Genomic DNA, 16541 nt, shown 5'->3' on the forward strand with positions numbered 1-16541 from the left:
CCCGGGGAGCCGATGGGGTCGGCCCGGGGGTCCCGGGGGAAGTGGAGGTCGTGAAGGGGCAGCCGTTCGACGTGGGCCCGCGCTACACGCAGCTGCAGTACATCGGCGAGGGGGCGTACGGCATGGTCAGGTGAGGGGGCGTTCCGGGGGCAGGGGGCGCCCCCGGGCAGGCCGAGGCCCGGCCCGCTGCCATTCGGGGGGGGGCGTGGAGACTCGGGGCGTCCCGTGCACGCCGGGGACTCTGGAAGCGTGGGGAGTGTCCCAAGGAGGGAGGGGGCCGTGCAGTGTTTGTTTGATTGTTTTTTTTGGGGGGGGAGGTGGCTGTCTCCATCCCCCCCCCCGGGCGGGGTGGGGTCCCCGCAGGGGCCCCCTGACTTCTCCGTCCTGGAGGGAGGGGCATCTGAGTGTCCTCGGGGGAGAGGGGACCACTGAGGCAGGGGAGCTGGGAGCATAAGTCTTCTTAGTGAAAGGGGTGTAGGGGTGGGGGGTAGAGGATGACTCGGTTTCCCCCCCATGAGGCAGTGCTGGGGACTTGGGAAGAGAAGATCGGAGCTCTGGGTGGGGCCAGCCTTTGAGCCCCTCCCCAGTGTCCTGCCAGCGCCCCTCCCTCCCTCTCCCGTAGAAGGAGGTGGGCAGGAAGACCGTCCCAGCATCTCTTGGGAGGGGTCTTCAGATTCCTCCTGGACCGTGTGTGTGTGTGTGTGTGTGTGTGTTCTGGTCCTTTATTCCTATTTGCTACCCAGGTAGCTCCCCCCCCTCCCCCAGACCCACTCTTCCGTGTCCCTCCTCTCTGATCCCTCTAAAGACTGTTACCTTGCTGTCTTTTGCCTCATCACATCTCCTTCCCCTGGACCTGTCTGGGATTGAGTGAGCCCTTTTGTAAGAAGGGGAAGAGGAGGGGTCAGGGCAACTGGAATGGAAGGAGGTCGATGAGTGGAAGTCAGTGAGTGATCAGTCCTTTCCTCTGTTTGTGAAGTCACCGAAAGGCCGCCTGGCTGGTCCCCAGCTTTTTCCCTCGAGATCCCAGGCCTTTATAGCAGGAAGGAACCAGCATTGTTTATGCCTTGGCTAGAGCCCTCTCCTGCTCCCTCCCCTCCCTTCCAAGGCCTGGGTGGGGTCACCAGGCCTGGATTCCCCCTTTGTAAGGCTACTACCAACAACACGTATCTCTCTGGCTCTCTCTCAGCTCCGCTTATGACCACGTGCGTAAGACTCGGGTGGCCATCAAGAAGATCAGCCCCTTTGAGCATCAGACCTACTGCCAGCGCACGCTCCGGGAGATCCAGATCCTGCTGCGCTTCCGCCATGAGAATGTCATAGGCATCCGAGACATTCTTCGGGCACCCACACTGGAAGCCATGAGGGATGTGTATCCTTCACCTTGACCAGCTGGCTGGTCAGGCACAGTCTCAGAGCTAGCTGGGGATTTTTTTTTGTTGTTGTTTTTTCCTGTTTCCATCTTCCTTCCCTCTCCCCCTCCCAAGCAAATGTAGCAAAAGAGCTTTCCAGTGGGGAGAGGCGCTGGGGTGGAGGCCTCAAATGGATTGTGGCATGTCGCAGCCAGGCAGGCAGAGTGGCCTTGGACCAGTCCTCCTCTGCCCTGTGTTCCATTAGGGGGTGGGGGGGTGGGGGGGAGAGGGGAGGAGATGGGGAGAGACTGGATCTCTATGGGAGCTTTGTCTTCTGACATCTGCAATTCTGTGCTATGACCCAGCTTCTGCCCACAGTTCTTACTTAACAGACTGATGATTCTTTCCTCTTGAGTCTCAGACTGGAAGGAAAGCAGCAAAGAAAACTGCCTTTTCTTGCTGGTCTACTCTGTGTTAGATGCCATGCATGCCAAGTAGTTGATGGCTCTGAATCTACCTTCCACCTGCCCCGTGAACTTGGGCCTTACCCGATCCATTTCAAAGAGGAGGAAACCGAGGCCTCCCAACACCTAAGTATTTCTGCTCTTACTTCTTTAACTCCCCTATAGGAATTTGTTCTTCCTTGTCTGACATTTCCTGCTCAGAGCCCCACCCTGGTTACCTGTGGATTTGCACCTTGCCCCTTTATGGCTTATCTACTTCCTGTCTGGCTCCAAAGTGAGCAGTTTATAATACCCATCACCTCTTCTCCACCCACCCCTGCCAGTCCCAGACCTCCATCCCAAACCAGGGATTGATTCTGTAGTCTTCCAACCTCCACCACAGACTGGACAGGAAATCCCCCATTTTCAACCCCAGCTTGCTGTGTGACACCCATATCCCCGCCCCCTCCCGCCCCCTACCGGCCTCCTTGCCTTAAAACCACAGGGTTGGTCCACTTGTTCTTGTTGAAAGATAATCTTGACTTAGTCTCCCAGAGATAAGCCACATGACATCTTTTACATTTTATTTATGTCGGGTTTGTGTTTTATCTGCATCTATGTGCAAGCATTCACTTCCCCCATCTTCTGCTCTCTGGCCAAGGTACTCTACTGAGTGGGAACAGTGTGTTGGGAGTATCTCCTCGTTTCTGTGGCATAAATCATTCCCATAAGGCAGACATTTATTTTGAAGCAAACATTTATTGCATGCCAGATGGTATTCATACATTAGCTCATGTAACCCCCTCAACAGCCACGCGGCTCAGGCCTATGTAGTAGCAGTAATAGTTTGTATTTGCTGAGCGTTTACAACATGCCAAATGCCAGGCTGACAGTGCGCAATGGCCCATCACGTCTGAGCTGCACAGCCACGCAGAGCAGTTATTTCTCCTACTTGCCAGATGACAAAGGACCAAGCCATAGACAGACAGGTTAAGAACATAAAGCTGATCCTGGCCCTGTAGCACAGGTCTGTAATCCTAGCTATTGGAGAGAGGCAGAGATCCAGAGCAATGTGTTTCAAGGCTGGCCTGGGCAAAAAAGTTCACACAAGACCACCATCCCAACCAACAGCTGGACGCAGTGGTTCACATCTGTCATTCCAGCTATATGTGAAGTGTAAATAGGAGGTCCTGAGTGGCCCAGGGACAAAGCAAAGCCGATTCAAAACATAAGGAAAGCCAGGTGCTGGTGGCTCACATCCGTAATTCTAGCTACTCAGGAGGCTGAGATCTGAGGATCATGATTCAAAGCCAGCCCAGGCAGGAAAGCCCATGAGTCTCTTATCTCCAATTAACCACCAGTAAACCAGAAGTGGAGCTGTGCTTAAAGTGGTAGAGCACCAGTCTTGAATGAAAAAGCTCAGGGATGTCCAGGCCCTGAGCTCAAGCCCCACAACTGACAAAAAAAAAAGGTGGGGCCTTGGGAATGTGGCCTAGTGGTAGAGTGCTTGCCCAGCATGCATGAAGCCCTGGGTTCCATTCCTCAGTTCCACATAAACAAGAAAAACAAGTAGTGCTGTCGTTCAAGTGGTAGAGTGCTAGCCTTAAGCAAAAAAAAAAAAAAAAACCCAAGGAAAACCCGGCCCTGGTGGCTCACGCCTGTAATCCTAGCTACTCAGGAGGCTGAGATCTGAGGATCGCGGTTCAAAGCCAGCCCGGGCAGGAGAGACCGTGAGACTCCTATCTCCAATAAACCACCAGAAAACCGGAAGTGGCGCTGTAGCTCAAGTGGTAGAGTGCTCGCCTTAAGCTGAAGAGCTGAGGGACAGCGCCCAGGCCCAGAGTTCAAGCCCCACGACCGACAAAAAAAAAAGCTCAGGGACAGTGCCCAGGCCCTAAATTCAAGCCCCAGAGCCAGCAAAAAAAAAAGATCTGGAGTCTGGAGGTATGGCTCAAGTGATAGAGCACCAGCCTGTCAAGGACAGGCCTTGAATTCAGACTTGAATACCATCAACAACAAAGCTATTTAGCAGTGGAGCGGGGGCTGCAGACATTGTGGGCAACTCCACAAAGCTATTTAGCAGTGGAGCAGGGGCTGCAGACATCGTGGGCAACTCCAGATCTGTTAACCACAAGGTTCTCCTCCCCACCAAGGTGTCTTAGTTACTCTGTAGGGAAACTGTGGACGTGCCTTGCAAGGCTGAGATATGACAGAGACCCCTTGAGCTTTGCTCAGTTCATGAGTCCAAGGGGCCCCAGTTACAAGGGATGGGCAGCCTAGTTGCTCTGGCCTGCTTTCCTTAACCAAGTGCCTCCTGCTACGCCCCCCCTGCCGGGGGTCTCCGGAGCCCTCCTCAGCTACATTGTTCAGGACCTGATGGAGACAGATCTATACAAATTGCTCAAAAGCCAGCAGCTGAGCAATGACCACATCTGCTACTTCCTCTACCAGATCTTGCGCGGCCTCAAGTATATCCACTCGGCCAATGTGCTCCACCGGGACCTGAAGCCCTCCAACCTGCTCATCAACACCAACTGCGACCTTAAGGTTAGCGGGCTCGGCACTGGCCTCCCATGGGGCCTTGGGTGTCCAGCTGACCAATGAAGAAGCTCTGGCAGATAGCAAGCAAGGTGAACGGCATAGGCAAAAAGCAGGGCAGGCTGGGAAGGTGGCTCAGTGGTAGAGTGCTTGCCTGGCATGCATGAGGCCCTGGGTTCCAGTCCTCAGCACCACATAAGTAGAAAAAAAATGGAAGTGGCGCTGTGGCTCAAGTGGTAGAGTGCTAGCCTTGAGCTGGAGCTGAGGGAGAGCACCCAGGCCCAGAGTTCAAGCCCCACAACCGACCAAAAATATAAACAAATAGGTAAAAAGCAGGGCAGCCTGAAGCCCTGTGCACACTGACTTGAGCAACCTGGGTTTGATTCCAGATATGCGATTTCGGCCTGGCCCGCATTGCAGATCCTGAACATGACCACACGGGCTTTCTGACGGAATATGTGGCCACACGCTGGTACCGGGCCCCCGAGATCATGCTTAACTCCAAGGTAGGAGAGCTCTCCCCCTCGAAGAGGAAGCCTTCGAACCATCTCGGGCCCAGGTCCTGCCCCTGTGACTCAGGATGTCTGCTTTCTGGGCCTTGGCAAATCCCTCTGGCTCTTGGGCCGTGACAGGAAGCTGAGCAGAGGTTCTTTCTGCCTCTGCCCTTTGCCAGGTCGTGGATCCAGGTTGGGAGTGGTGCTTGGCTGGGAGGCTGGGAGGACCACGGGGAGGTGGGTCCAGGAGCCCACCCTGTCCCTCCTCCCCAGGGCTATACCAAGTCCATCGACATCTGGTCTGTGGGCTGCATTCTGGCTGAAATGCTCTCCAATCGGCCCATCTTCCCTGGCAAGCACTACCTGGACCAGCTCAACCACATTCTGGGTGAGGGGGGTCTGGAGGGCTCAGCGGGAGGGTGTTTGTGATCAGCTTAGTGGAGGTGAGCTCTCCAGAGGGCTGGGATCATGGATGGCGCCATGTGTGGAACCCTCCCAGTATCCCATGATACTGCAGCAAAGTGCGCATGCTGTCCCCATTGGGTAAACTGGAAAAAGCAAGGAAGGCTGGGCCTCATAACTCACCAAAGTGCTAAGAGGCACAGTTTGAATCCAGGGGCTTCCAGAATCTCAGCTCCTTGCTCTTTACCACACTGTTGACTGGGAGGTGACCAAGGTGTTGGGGCAGGGGCTGGACTGGGGACTCTTTGTAATTCCTCCCTTGCTGAGACTTCTCACTCAGACACAATCCCATCCGCAGGTATCCTGGGCTCCCCATCCCAGGAAGACCTGAACTGTATCATCAACATGAAGGCTCGAAACTACCTACAGTCTCTGCCATCCAAGACCAAGGTGGCCTGGGCCAAGCTCTTTCCCAAGTCAGACTCCAAAGGTGAGGGGTGGGGGTGCAGGGTGGCAAAGGATATTGTGACCCCAGCTGCTGCCTGAGTAGACAGGTCCCTAGATGCTGCACTAAGGGGTTCTTCTAGAAGATTCGCGAGCCTTCCCGCGGAACCCCTGCCTCCTGCCCTTCCTTAGCTCTTGACCTGCTGGATCGGATGTTAACCTTCAATCCCAACAAGCGGATCACCGTGGAGGAAGCCCTGGCCCACCCCTACCTGGAGCAGTACTACGATCCCACGGATGAGGTGGGCCAGCCACTTCAGCACTGCGGCCAGACAGGAATAGGTGTCCCCCATGCCGGGCCTGGGCCTTACTGTCTTTGCTCCCCCAGCCAGTGGCTGAGGAGCCCTTCACTTTCGACATGGAGCTGGATGACCTACCCAAGGAGCGGCTGAAGGAGCTCATCTTCCAGGAGACAGCCCGCTTCCAGCCAGGGGGCCCAGACGCCCCTTAACCCAGTCAGAAATCCCTGTTCCTCAGGGTCTGGTGAGTGGGCCTCCCAGCTGCGCACAGCTGCCCCCCGGAATGCCTGAGCACAGTCACAGCGCACCTCACGCTCCATGGGGACGGTGTCAGCACAAGGGCAGAGCCTGCCTGGGGCCTGGGCTGGTGGCCAGCTAGACCTTCCTGTCTCTCCCCAGCCCCATCTAGCTGGCTCTCATCAACCTACCCTGCAGCCCAGTAGCCACTCCAGCACCCCCTCCCACCCCCCACCCTGCAAGTCACTGAGGCCTCTTTCTCCCCCTGAGGAGCCAGGCCCAGACTTGGCTGTCCAGTGTGGGCAGAGAGGCAGATGGGGCTATGATTGTTTGGGCCGGCTGACTCAGATGCCCAGCTTCCTCCCACCTGCTGCCCAGGTCAGCAGCTGACACACCCACAAGCAATCTCCCCAGCCCACCTGCCTCCTTCTGTCCTTTGGCCAGCTGGGGCCTGATGGGAAGGAGGTGGACTCCTCCCGGATGAGTCCTTCAGCGCCACCACTTAGTACAGGCTGCCTGATACTGTACACACCTTGCCACTGTCCTTCAGCGCCACCAGCCCTGGTCACTCAGAGCATCCACCACAGAGACACCCCTCTGAGGAGGGAGGGCGGCCCTGGGCTCCCTTCACAAACTAACAGCTCTCTCCTGCCCTCTTCTTCCATAGGCCCTACCACCTGCCCACTCTCCCCTGCCGGACTGTTAGAAAATGGACACTGTGCTCAGCCCAGACCCCAGTAGCTCGGCCAGGCCAAAGCTGGGCCTGGCCACCTTCTCATCCTTTGCTGGGGTCTCCTGCTTGAGGCAGGCCAAGGTTCCCTTTCACCCCACTCCTTCCTCTTCTTCCCGAGGGCCTGAGAGGCTCAGAGGCTCCAGAGTAAAAACTTACCCAGGCTAGCCCAAGGCTAGCCCACTCTGCAGTGCAAGGGCTGTGGCTACCCCAGTACCCAGGGGCTGGGGTGCTGAGTAGGGACTCAGGACAAGGCCTCCCCACTCACCCCATTAGAACCCCACCCCCTTTTCCCTGTGGGACCCTTCCCAAGTCTCAAGGGCTAGTATCCCTGAGGAGCTGGGCCCCGGGCCTTTCCCTCCCTCCCCCTCTCCCCCCCTCCCCAAAAGCTGCCACATTTAACGCCTCGCTGCTTCTGTGTGTGGGCGAGGAGCGGACATGGGCCCCGCAGAGCCGGCGCCCTCCCCCCGCTCCGCGAGCCTGTATCTAATATATAAATACAGAGATGTGTATATGGACTGGCCTGCCTCCGTCTGTGTACGCCGATGCCTGGCTCTCGCCATTGTGGGGCTTGAACTCAGGGCCTGGGCACTGTCCCTGCGCCTCTTTGTGCTCAAGGTTAGTGCTCTACCACTTGAGCCACAGTGCCACTTCTGGATTTTGAGTGGTTCCTTGGAGATAAGAGTCTCATGGTTGGGCTGGGAAGGTGGCTCAGTGGTAGAGTGCTTGCCTTGCATGCCTGAGGCCCTGGGTTCAATTCCTCAGCACCACATAAGCAGAAAAAGCCGGGAGTGGCGCTGTGGCTCAAGTGGTAGAGCGCTAGCCTTGAGCTGAAGAGCTGAGGGACAGCGCCCAGGCCCAGAGTTCAGGCCCATGAATAACACACACACACAAAAAAAGAGTCTCACCGTGACTTTTCTGTCCTGGCTGGCTTGGAACCAGGATCCTCAGATCTCAGCCTCCTGAGTAGCTAGGATGACAGGCGCGAGCCACTGGTGCCTGGCTGAGAACCAATTCTGTATGGGACCCTGGGCACCTTTGGCTCCACCTAGCCAGGGCTGGCGGGTGGAGGGGTGTAAGGAGATCCAGACTTTTGAAAGAATGGGATCAGTTTCCCCCTTAGTCACTGTTAGGGAACAGTGGGATGGCTTCCTGTCTAATTGGCTGGGGGTGACTTGGGGTGACTCAGGGACGCACTCTACATCCCCATGTTTATGGAAGTAACAAGGGAGGGGCTCTTGTATACCTTATCTAGGCCATCAGCGCCTGGGGGAGGGGGACTATATTCCCCCCAAGTAGTGGCTGAAGACCGAGGTGTGTTCTGGGCTTTGGGAAGAGTCTGAGAATGGGTCGCCCAGACCTCCTGCCTCTATCCAGCCCGAGGGAGGGCGGCCTGCAGCCTGGCTTCTTGCCAGCAGCCGGCAGGCAGCAGGCTCAGCAGGTCCGAGGGGCGTGGCGCTGGCCAGTGGCAAGGCCCAGCCTATACCAGCTAGGCAGCCAGCCCCAAGCAGCCCAGTGCCCTCGGATGGCTGACAGCAGAAGGATCCCGGACCTGACCCGGAGTGCAGCCATGAGCCCCCTGTGTTTTTTGTACTTTGCCCTGCCTTCGCTGGCCGCCTACATCACGATCTCCATCTTCTTCCTACGCCGCCCTCGCCTCCTGCATACACCCCATTCACCAGCCTTCCGGGGCCGCCTGACAGCGCACCGAGGAGGTGAGCTGGGAAGGGGAGAGGGAGGGAGGGGTTGACTCTCTTTTAGGGTGGAGTGAGGCCTAAGGGCTACTGTGGGCAGCATGGGGGAGGGGGAAGGGGGGTGGATGCTGAAAAGCAGCACAAGGAGCAAGTGGGAAAGGCCAGGGGCAGGGCAGGGAGAAAGAGAGGTTGGATCAATCCAGCTGCTAGGACCAGGAGGCCTGAGGCAGGGAGGCCTGCCAGGGGGAAGGAAGGTAGTGATTAAGCCCCACCAGGCCCCAGGGACCCACCCTGGCTGCCCCTATACAGGGTCTGGAGAGATGCTGGAGAGCACCATGGCGGCCATAGAGAAGTGAGTGCACCTGTCCAGGGCGCCATTGCTGTGTAAGGTTGCTCCTGTCACAACACCCAGAGCTGGCATCCTCACCTGGGTGCCCGGAATCCCCAAGAAATGTGCAGATGGCTTGCACACCGCTCCCCCCCCTGCCCCCCTGTAATCTCTGCCTCCTTCCATTCCCTTCCCCACCAGCACACAAGCCGGCCCTCTCCTCCTCCCCCTCCCCACCCACCTTGGCTCCTCTTAGCTCTGTGGCACCAACCTTTGCTCCTCATAGCTCCGTGGCTCAGAAAGCAGACCTCTTGGAACTTGACTGCCACCTGACAAGGGATGGCGTCGTGGTGGTATCACACGACAAGAACCTGAAGCGCCAGTCGGGCCTGAACAAGGATATAAGCAGCCTGGATTTTCAGGTGGGTCTGGCCATAACTCCATACACAGAGTCACCATTGTGAGCTGGGAAGGTGGCTCAGTGGTAGAGAGCAGGAGGCCCTGGGTTCGATTCCTCAGCGTCACATAAGCAGAAGAAGCCGGAAGTGGTGCTGTGGCTCAAGTGGTAGAGCACTAGCCTTGAGCTGAAGAGCTGAGGGACAGCGCCCAGGCCCAGAGTTCAGGCCCCAAGAAAAAGCAAACAGTCACCATCTCCATCAGCGTGAATCGTGTGACACTCTCCTCATTGTCTCCTCCAGGATCTGCCGCTTTACAAGAAGAAGCTAGAGATTTACTTCTCACCAGGTGAGAGCAGGCATTTTCAGACCATTGTCCTGGATCTCCCTTGGCTCTCCCCAGCCCTGATTCTGATCCTTCTCTGAGTCTGAATCCCTCCCCTCCCAGGCCGCTTTGCCTGTGGGTCTGACAGGCATATGATCCGCCTGGAGGATGTGTTCCAGAGGTTTCCACAGTTGCCCGCCATCGTGGAGATCAAAGAAAAGAATGAGGAGCTCATTCACAAGGTGTTGTGCTGTGGGCTGGGCAGGGTAGCCACCAGGTCCCTGAGAGACCTGGCTGTTCCCCTGCCTCCCCACTCCCACCCCCCAGCCTCCCTGTCCTCCTAGGTAGCCAGCCTGGCAAAGCGCTTTCACCGCAGCCAGATCACCATATGGGCCTCAGAGAAGAGCTCGATTATGAAGAAATGCAAGGCCGCTGTGAGTCTCTTTCCCTCCCTGCTCTAGGGCCATTCCAATCCTCAGATCTCAGCCTCCTGACTCGCTGAGATTACAGATGGGAATCACCAGCACCCAGCTAGGAGCTACTTCTTGATCCTTGATCACAGTTCCTAAGGACAGGCTTTGGGGTGTTTAGAGCAATGGGAGCAGGTGCACTGGTTTGGTGGTGGCCATGACAAGGACCCATTCATGCTTCCGGCCCTGGCCATTTGTTATGAAGATAGAACACCTGAGATAAACAAATGACAGGAGGAGCATTTATTTTGGCTTAGTTTCAGAGGCTCTGTGATTGGTTGGCCCGTCTTTATAGGCCAGAGAGTATATGAGAGTTGGGGGGGGGGGAGAACCACTAAGAATTTCCTCCTTTTTCCTATGGGATGCTAGTACTAGTGTATCCCTTAAGTTATCTTTTCCAGAAACATCAGTACCACCAGCGCACACACACACATACCACACACACACACACCACACACACTCACACACACAGTGGGGAGGTGTCAAATGCCAGTGATTTACACCTGCAATCCTACTCTGGTGGCTGAGATCTGAAGATCTCGGTTTGAAGCCAGCCCAGGTAGAAAAATCTGGGAGATTCTATTTCCAGTGAACCAGCAAAATGAAACTGGAAGCATGGGTCAAGTGGTAGAGTGCCATCCATGAATAAACTTAGCAAAGAGAAAGCTTCATGCCCTGAGTTTAAGCTCCAGTACTGTCTCTCTCTCTCTCTCTCTCTCTCTCTCTCTCTCTCACACACACACACACACACACACACTCACACACAGATTCATCAGCACACTGGCAAGGGTGTAGGCCTCCCGCTGTCCAGTGCATACTGTTCCTTGCACCTTGATCCCCCAGGAGCAGGCAGCAGTGCCCCTAACTCTTATCTTGCTTCTTAGAACCCTGATATGCCCATATCCTTCACGACAAACCGAGCACTCTGGATGGTGTTGCTCTATCACCTGGGACTGCTGCCCTTTGTCTCCTTTCCTGAGCAGTTCTTCTTCTGCTTCCTGCCCACCATCGTCAACAGGTATCAGTGCTGGGGCCAGGCCTCAGAACACCCTGCTCAGGGACTGCTATGGAAGATGAATCACAGGCTCCCCTGTTCCCCCTGGTGCCCCCTAGAAAGCCTACTTTGTCTTTTTATTCAGTTGTAGGACTTGAACTCAGAGCCTGGGTGCTTTCTCTGAGCCTCTTGGTGTTCAAGGCTAGCACCCTACCCCTTGAGCCACAGAGCCACTTCAATTTTTGAGTGGTTAATTGGAGATAAGAGTCTCATGGGGACTTTTCTATCCTGTCTGGCTTCAAACTACAATCCTCAGATCTCAGCCTCCTGAGGGAGGATTATAGATGTGAGCCCTGGCCCAGCCTCACATTGTCTTGTGTGTGTGTGTGTGTGTGTGTGTGTGTGTGTGTGTGCGCGCGCGCGTGTGTGCTGGTATGGGATTTGAACTCAGGGCCTCAGGTTCATACTTGACTTTTTTGCTGAAGGCTAGTGCTCAACCACTTGAACCATACCTCCACTTCCTACTTTTTGCTAGTTAATTGGAAATAAGAATCTCATGGACCTTTCTGCCTGAGCTGGCTTTGAACTTCCATCCTCAGATCTCATCCTCCCGAGTAGCTAGGGTTATAGATGTGATCTGACACCACAGTGTCTTTTGAAGACAATGGGGTTTTTGTTTGTTTTTGAGACAAGATGTCACCATGTAGTCCAAGCTAGCATCAACTCTCATTTCTCTTGCCTTGGCCTTCCAGTTACTATGGTAACAAGCATGTACCACTAATCTGACAAGACAGTGGCTCTTACTCAGCATTCATGAACTCTGAGGGACCATGACATCCTGACATTATTGCAAATATGTTTGTTTTTATTTTGGTTTGGTTATTGGTTAGCTGGAGTTTGGGGGCATTACTTGGGTTTGAACTTAGGGCCTCTACCACTTGAACCACACCATACTCCTTTGCTTTTAGTTTACTTTTCAAATATGATCTCTCTTTTTTTTTTTTTTTTTGGTCAGTCATGGGGCTTGAACTCTGGGCTTGGGCGCTGTCCTGTGCTCTTCAGCTCAAGGTGAACACTCTACCGCTTGAGCCACAGTGCCACTTCCGGTTTTCTAGTGCTTTACTGGAGATAAGAGTCTCACAGAGTTTCCTGCCTAGGCTGGCTTTGAACCGTGATCCTCAAATCTCAGCCTCCTGAGTAGCTGGGATTACAGGTGTGAGCCACCAGCGCCCAGCTCCTTCCAGACTCTTGTAGGTTGGCCTTCTCTAGTGCTTACATTAGTGAATAAGACATGTGGATGATCAGATACTCAGTGAGGCCCACTGGAGCCTTCTCTCCTATTCTCTGAAGGGACAGGAAACCTTTCTCAAGTTCCAGACTCTGTGTAACAAAGTAACAGCTGAGTATCAAAAAGCTTGGATAGTTTCTGGGCTCTCAAGCCCGGCCCCTCCCTTTGCTTCCTCACAGCTTCTGGGTGGTCCCAATATTCTCAGCTCCTGCCCCTTGTCCCAAGGGAAGTTCTCAGCCAGCTCCACTATCCCTCGGTCAACAAAGCTTTAGGTACACACGTTTCAATTTTGAAAAATTGCAAAGTGATTTCACATCTTTAGAAGAATTGGATCTTCTCAGTGCACCCACCAGTTTATGATCTCCACATGCAGAAACAGAGGCAAGAGAGGTTCTGTAATTTGACGCAGTTGGAGGTACAGAACTGAAGTTTGTGCTGGATCTGACCTCAGATCCCGCAGGGACTCCACTCCGCCTTCTCATCTACGTCATCATTTGAAACCAGAGCTGCCACTGGTTCAGTCCAGGGCAAGAAAATGCAAGTACGTCCTGTGCAGAGGACACCCTCTGAAGTCACCCTAGAGAAGCAGCTAAAACATAGCTACTCAGGATGCTGAGATCTGAGGATTATGTTTGAAGCCAGCCCAGGCAGGAAAGTGCCTAATACTTTTATCTCCAATGAGCCACCAGAAAACTGAAAGTGGTTCTGTGGCTCAAACTGGTAGCCCACTACCAGCCTTGAGCAAAAGAGTTCAGGGACAGCATCCAGGCCCCGAGTTCAAATCCCATGACTGACAAAAAGACAGAAAACAAAACAAAAACAGTCCTGGGACTAGTGGCTCACACCTGTAATTCTAGCTACTCAAGAGTCTGAGGCCTGAAGATTGGGGATGTAAAGCTAATTGGGGCAGAAAAGTTTGTGGGACTCTTCTCTCCAGTTAACTAGCCAAAAATTGGAAGTGGAGGTGTGGCTCAAGTAGGAGAGCACCAGTCTTTTTTTTTTTCTTGGGTCCAGTCATGGGGCCTGAACTCTGGGCCTGGGCGTTGTCCCTCAGCTCTTCAGCTCAAGGCTAGCGCTCTACCACTTGAGCCACAGCGCCACTTCCGACTTTTTTCTTTTTTTTTATGTGGTGCTGAGGAATTGAACCCAGGGCCTCAGGCATGCAAGGCAAGCGCTCTACCACTGAGCCATCTTCCCAGCCCTAAGAGAGCACCAGTCTTGAGTGACAAAGCCAAAGTCCAGTGCTGGCACGCATGCGTGCCACACACACACACACACACACACACACACGAAGCTGGGCAATCCCAACCAGGTGGCCTTCTGAATGGAGTGTCCTACTCTAGAATTAAGTCCTGTCCCAACCTCAGCGCAACCTCTGTGCTTTGTGACCTACACATTGCTTCTCTAAGACTCTAATCTCACAGGAGGGTCTCACTGAGCACAGCAATTAATTTAGGCAATTAATTGCAAAGGTTCTTCTAGAGGGGGCGGGGTTACCCTGGTCAGGGGTCAGACACCCAAGTGGCTGACACGCACCCCCCTCCCCCCATCTTCTCTCTGCAGGACCTACTTCCCATTTTCTTGCTCCAGGCTAAACAAGCTGTATGCTGTGGTTACAAAATGGTGAGGTGGTTCCAAAGACGGATGGGGGTCCTCAAGGATCTGCCACTGCCCTTCTTCACCTTTGCCATCCCCTTTCCACCCAGGCTCATCATGAGGAAAAGTCTGATCCGCCACCTGGAGGCGCGAGGGGTACAGGTGAGAATTGACCCAAACCACTCCAGAGCCAGAAGGTGGTTCCCAGCATGCACCTGGCTGGTAGCAGGACTCTGGTCACTCTGCTGCCACCTGGTGGAATACCTTGGTCATGGCACCTCTTCTGAGAGTTCTTTAACCTTCCTGGTAGCCATGTGGACCTGGTACTTGAGGGTGTGATGGATAAGGAGCCACTTGAGGACGCTGACAAATGGAACCTAATGTCCCGGGCCAAGAAGGGGAAAAGCAGGCTGGCTCAGCCCATCCTGTCCCACAGCCCTGAGTGTCAAATCTGAAAACAAACTTCACAGAGAATATCTAGGCACTGTAGCCCAAGGAATGAAGAGAAGCAGGCCTTTGCTGGCTAACACCACCTGTCACAGGAAGGAAACAGTGCTGTGGCTTTGGGGTCTGGAAGCAGAGAGTGTGAGGGAGAGAGGACATGTTAGGCCAGGGGCTTTGCAAGTTGGAGGGCTGAAGGAACAAGAGGCTGAGCCATCAGATAATTAAAGTTCCCCAGGCCATAACCTGGGGGAGGTGGCCAGGGACAGCTTGGCTGAAGCTGGCAGGTCACTAACCTCAAAAGAAGCCTGGGCTGGGACCAGTAGCTCATGCCTGTAATCCCAGCAACTCCAGAGGCTGAAATCTGAGGAGCCATGTGCAAAGCCAGTGCAGAGCAGGAAAGTCTGGGAGACCAGCTCCAATTAACCACCTGAAACCTGGAAGAGGAACTGTGGTTCAAGTGGAAACAGAGTGCTAGCCTTGAGTGGGAGACTGGGAGACAGTGCCCAGGCCCTGAGTTCAAATCCCAGTACTGGCACACACACACACAAAAATATTCCCACCTTGACCAATTTCTGATGGCCAATGTATTGTCATAAATACAGAACAGGGAAGAGATGTGCATTTCACAGGATACATTACACAGATTCAACCAACTCAGAAACCTCAAGTAAACAGGAAACAGGAAAATAGTGAAATTAAGAAGAGACACACTGGACTGGGAAGGTGGCTCAGTGGTAGAGTGCTTGCCTTGCATGCCTGAAGCCCTGGGTTTGATTCCTCAGCTCCACATAAGCAGAAAAGCAGGAAGTGGTACTGTGGTTCAAGTGGTAGAGTGCTAGCCTTGAGCTGAAGAGCTGAGGAACAGCGCCCAGGCCCAGAGTTCAGGCCCCACAATCAACAACAATAACAACAACAAAAAAAGAGGGGGGCTATTGGAAACTAACAAGCCCCTCCTTTCCTGTTTAGGTGATATTTTGGTGCCTTAATGAAGAGTCAGATTTTGAAGCAGCTTCTGGCCTGGGGGCCACTGGCATCATAACAGATTTCCCCACAGCCCTCAGGTGCTACCTAGATAACCAGCAAACCAGCAGCAGCCCCTGGGTCTGAGGCTCTCTTCTGTTTCTCTTCCTGAAAAATAAATATTTTTATGTCAGTCATCTTGTTGTGCTTGGAGTGAGGCGTAGAGGGGAAATCTTTGGGGCCAGAGCCTTAGGACCTGGGGCAAGAGCCCAGGGCCTTAGCCAGCCCGGCCCACTGGTTCCACTACATTCCAACTACCCAAGGCAACACCACACCCTGTGCCAGCCTGACCTCCACACTCAGGAATGTCTCAGAGGGCCAGCCAGGTGCCCTGGCCCCCCAGCTTCTTGAGAGCTATAACTTGTGATCCCATTCTCTTCAGGCCACTAACAGCCCCAGACACTCAGTAAGGACCTTACTCCCCCTCCCCTTGCCGCTAGTTCATAGGCCACCTGCTGCCAACCATCTCATCTCCACTCCCAGGTCTCATCCATTTCGCCTGAAACCTGATTACCGAATATTCCCATTGCACAAAGTATTGAGAGTGCTCTACACCAGCCTTCGGTCTAAAGAATGGCGATCATTATGTTTTAAGTAGACATTTCTGTCTGAGGCCTGCACACCTTGGAGGGAAGGGACATCAAAGCGGCTGCCTGGAGAGGGTGACAGGCTTCAATGCAAACTGGCGTCTTCCAAGACTTTAGATCCTAAGAATCCAATAGCTAAGGGATACTTGTAAAGAATCTGTTCCAGGTGGCATAGGAAAGGGAGCTGGACCATCACAGGAGAGATGCTAGACCTCACTGGGCCTCAGTCCCTGGTAAAATGGAGACAATAGGAGAAACTGCTCTGCGGGACCGCTGCCGCTTAGAAGAAGATCGGGCACAGGCGGTGGATGAACCGAGCCGATGACGCCTGTGGTGCAGACACCACCCTCCTCCTGACCCCACGCTGGGTCAAGACCCTCAAACCCTGGCCCCCTCCGGGCCAGCAGCGTGCGAGCGAGCGCCGCAGCCGCATTTCCGGGCCGGCGGGAGCCTGGGCTGGGGGG

The 16541-nt window shown here is 54.4% G+C and overlaps 2 protein-coding genes across 3 annotated transcripts; both read left to right on the forward strand.

Annotated features, from left to right (window-relative positions):
- Window positions 1–5: 5 nt before the first annotated feature.
- Window positions 6–7440, forward strand: Mapk3 (mitogen-activated protein kinase 3; the record flags this gene model as incomplete). Its single annotated transcript, XM_013011178.1, has 9 exons — window positions 6–130; window positions 1187–1369; window positions 4150–4339; window positions 4720–4836; window positions 5098–5212; window positions 5585–5716; window positions 5863–5972; window positions 6059–6213; window positions 6874–7440. Coding segments are annotated over 8 exons (1095 nt in total), but the record flags the coding sequence as incomplete, so codon positions are not given.
- A 1019-nt stretch (window positions 7441–8459) lies between these two features.
- Gdpd3 (glycerophosphodiester phosphodiesterase domain containing 3) lies at window positions 8460–15609 on the forward strand. 2 transcript variants are annotated; one of them, XM_013011389.1, is made up of 10 exons: window positions 8460–8651; window positions 8940–8982; window positions 9245–9380; window positions 9657–9702; window positions 9802–9920; window positions 10023–10112; window positions 11033–11166; window positions 13994–14053; window positions 14137–14188; window positions 15437–15609. In XM_013011389.1, the coding sequence occupies exons 1-10, from the start codon at window positions 8462–8464 to the stop codon at window positions 15575–15577; spliced, it is 1011 nt and encodes a 336-aa protein (XP_012866843.1). In that variant the 5' UTR covers window positions 8460–8461; the 3' UTR covers window positions 15578–15609. The 2 variants fall into 2 exon arrangements, with proteins under 2 accessions (XP_012866843.1, XP_012866845.1); XM_013011391.1 differs by lacking the exon at window positions 11033–11166 and having other exon boundaries at window positions 13994–14188.
- The last annotated feature ends 932 nt before the right edge of the window (window positions 15610–16541 follow it).

Source organism: Dipodomys ordii, unplaced genomic scaffold, assembly GCF_000151885.1.
Source record: "Dipodomys ordii isolate 6190 unplaced genomic scaffold, Dord_2.0 Scaffold14, whole genome shotgun sequence".
NCBI classification, from domain to species: domain Eukaryota; kingdom Metazoa; phylum Chordata; class Mammalia; order Rodentia; family Heteromyidae; genus Dipodomys; species Dipodomys ordii.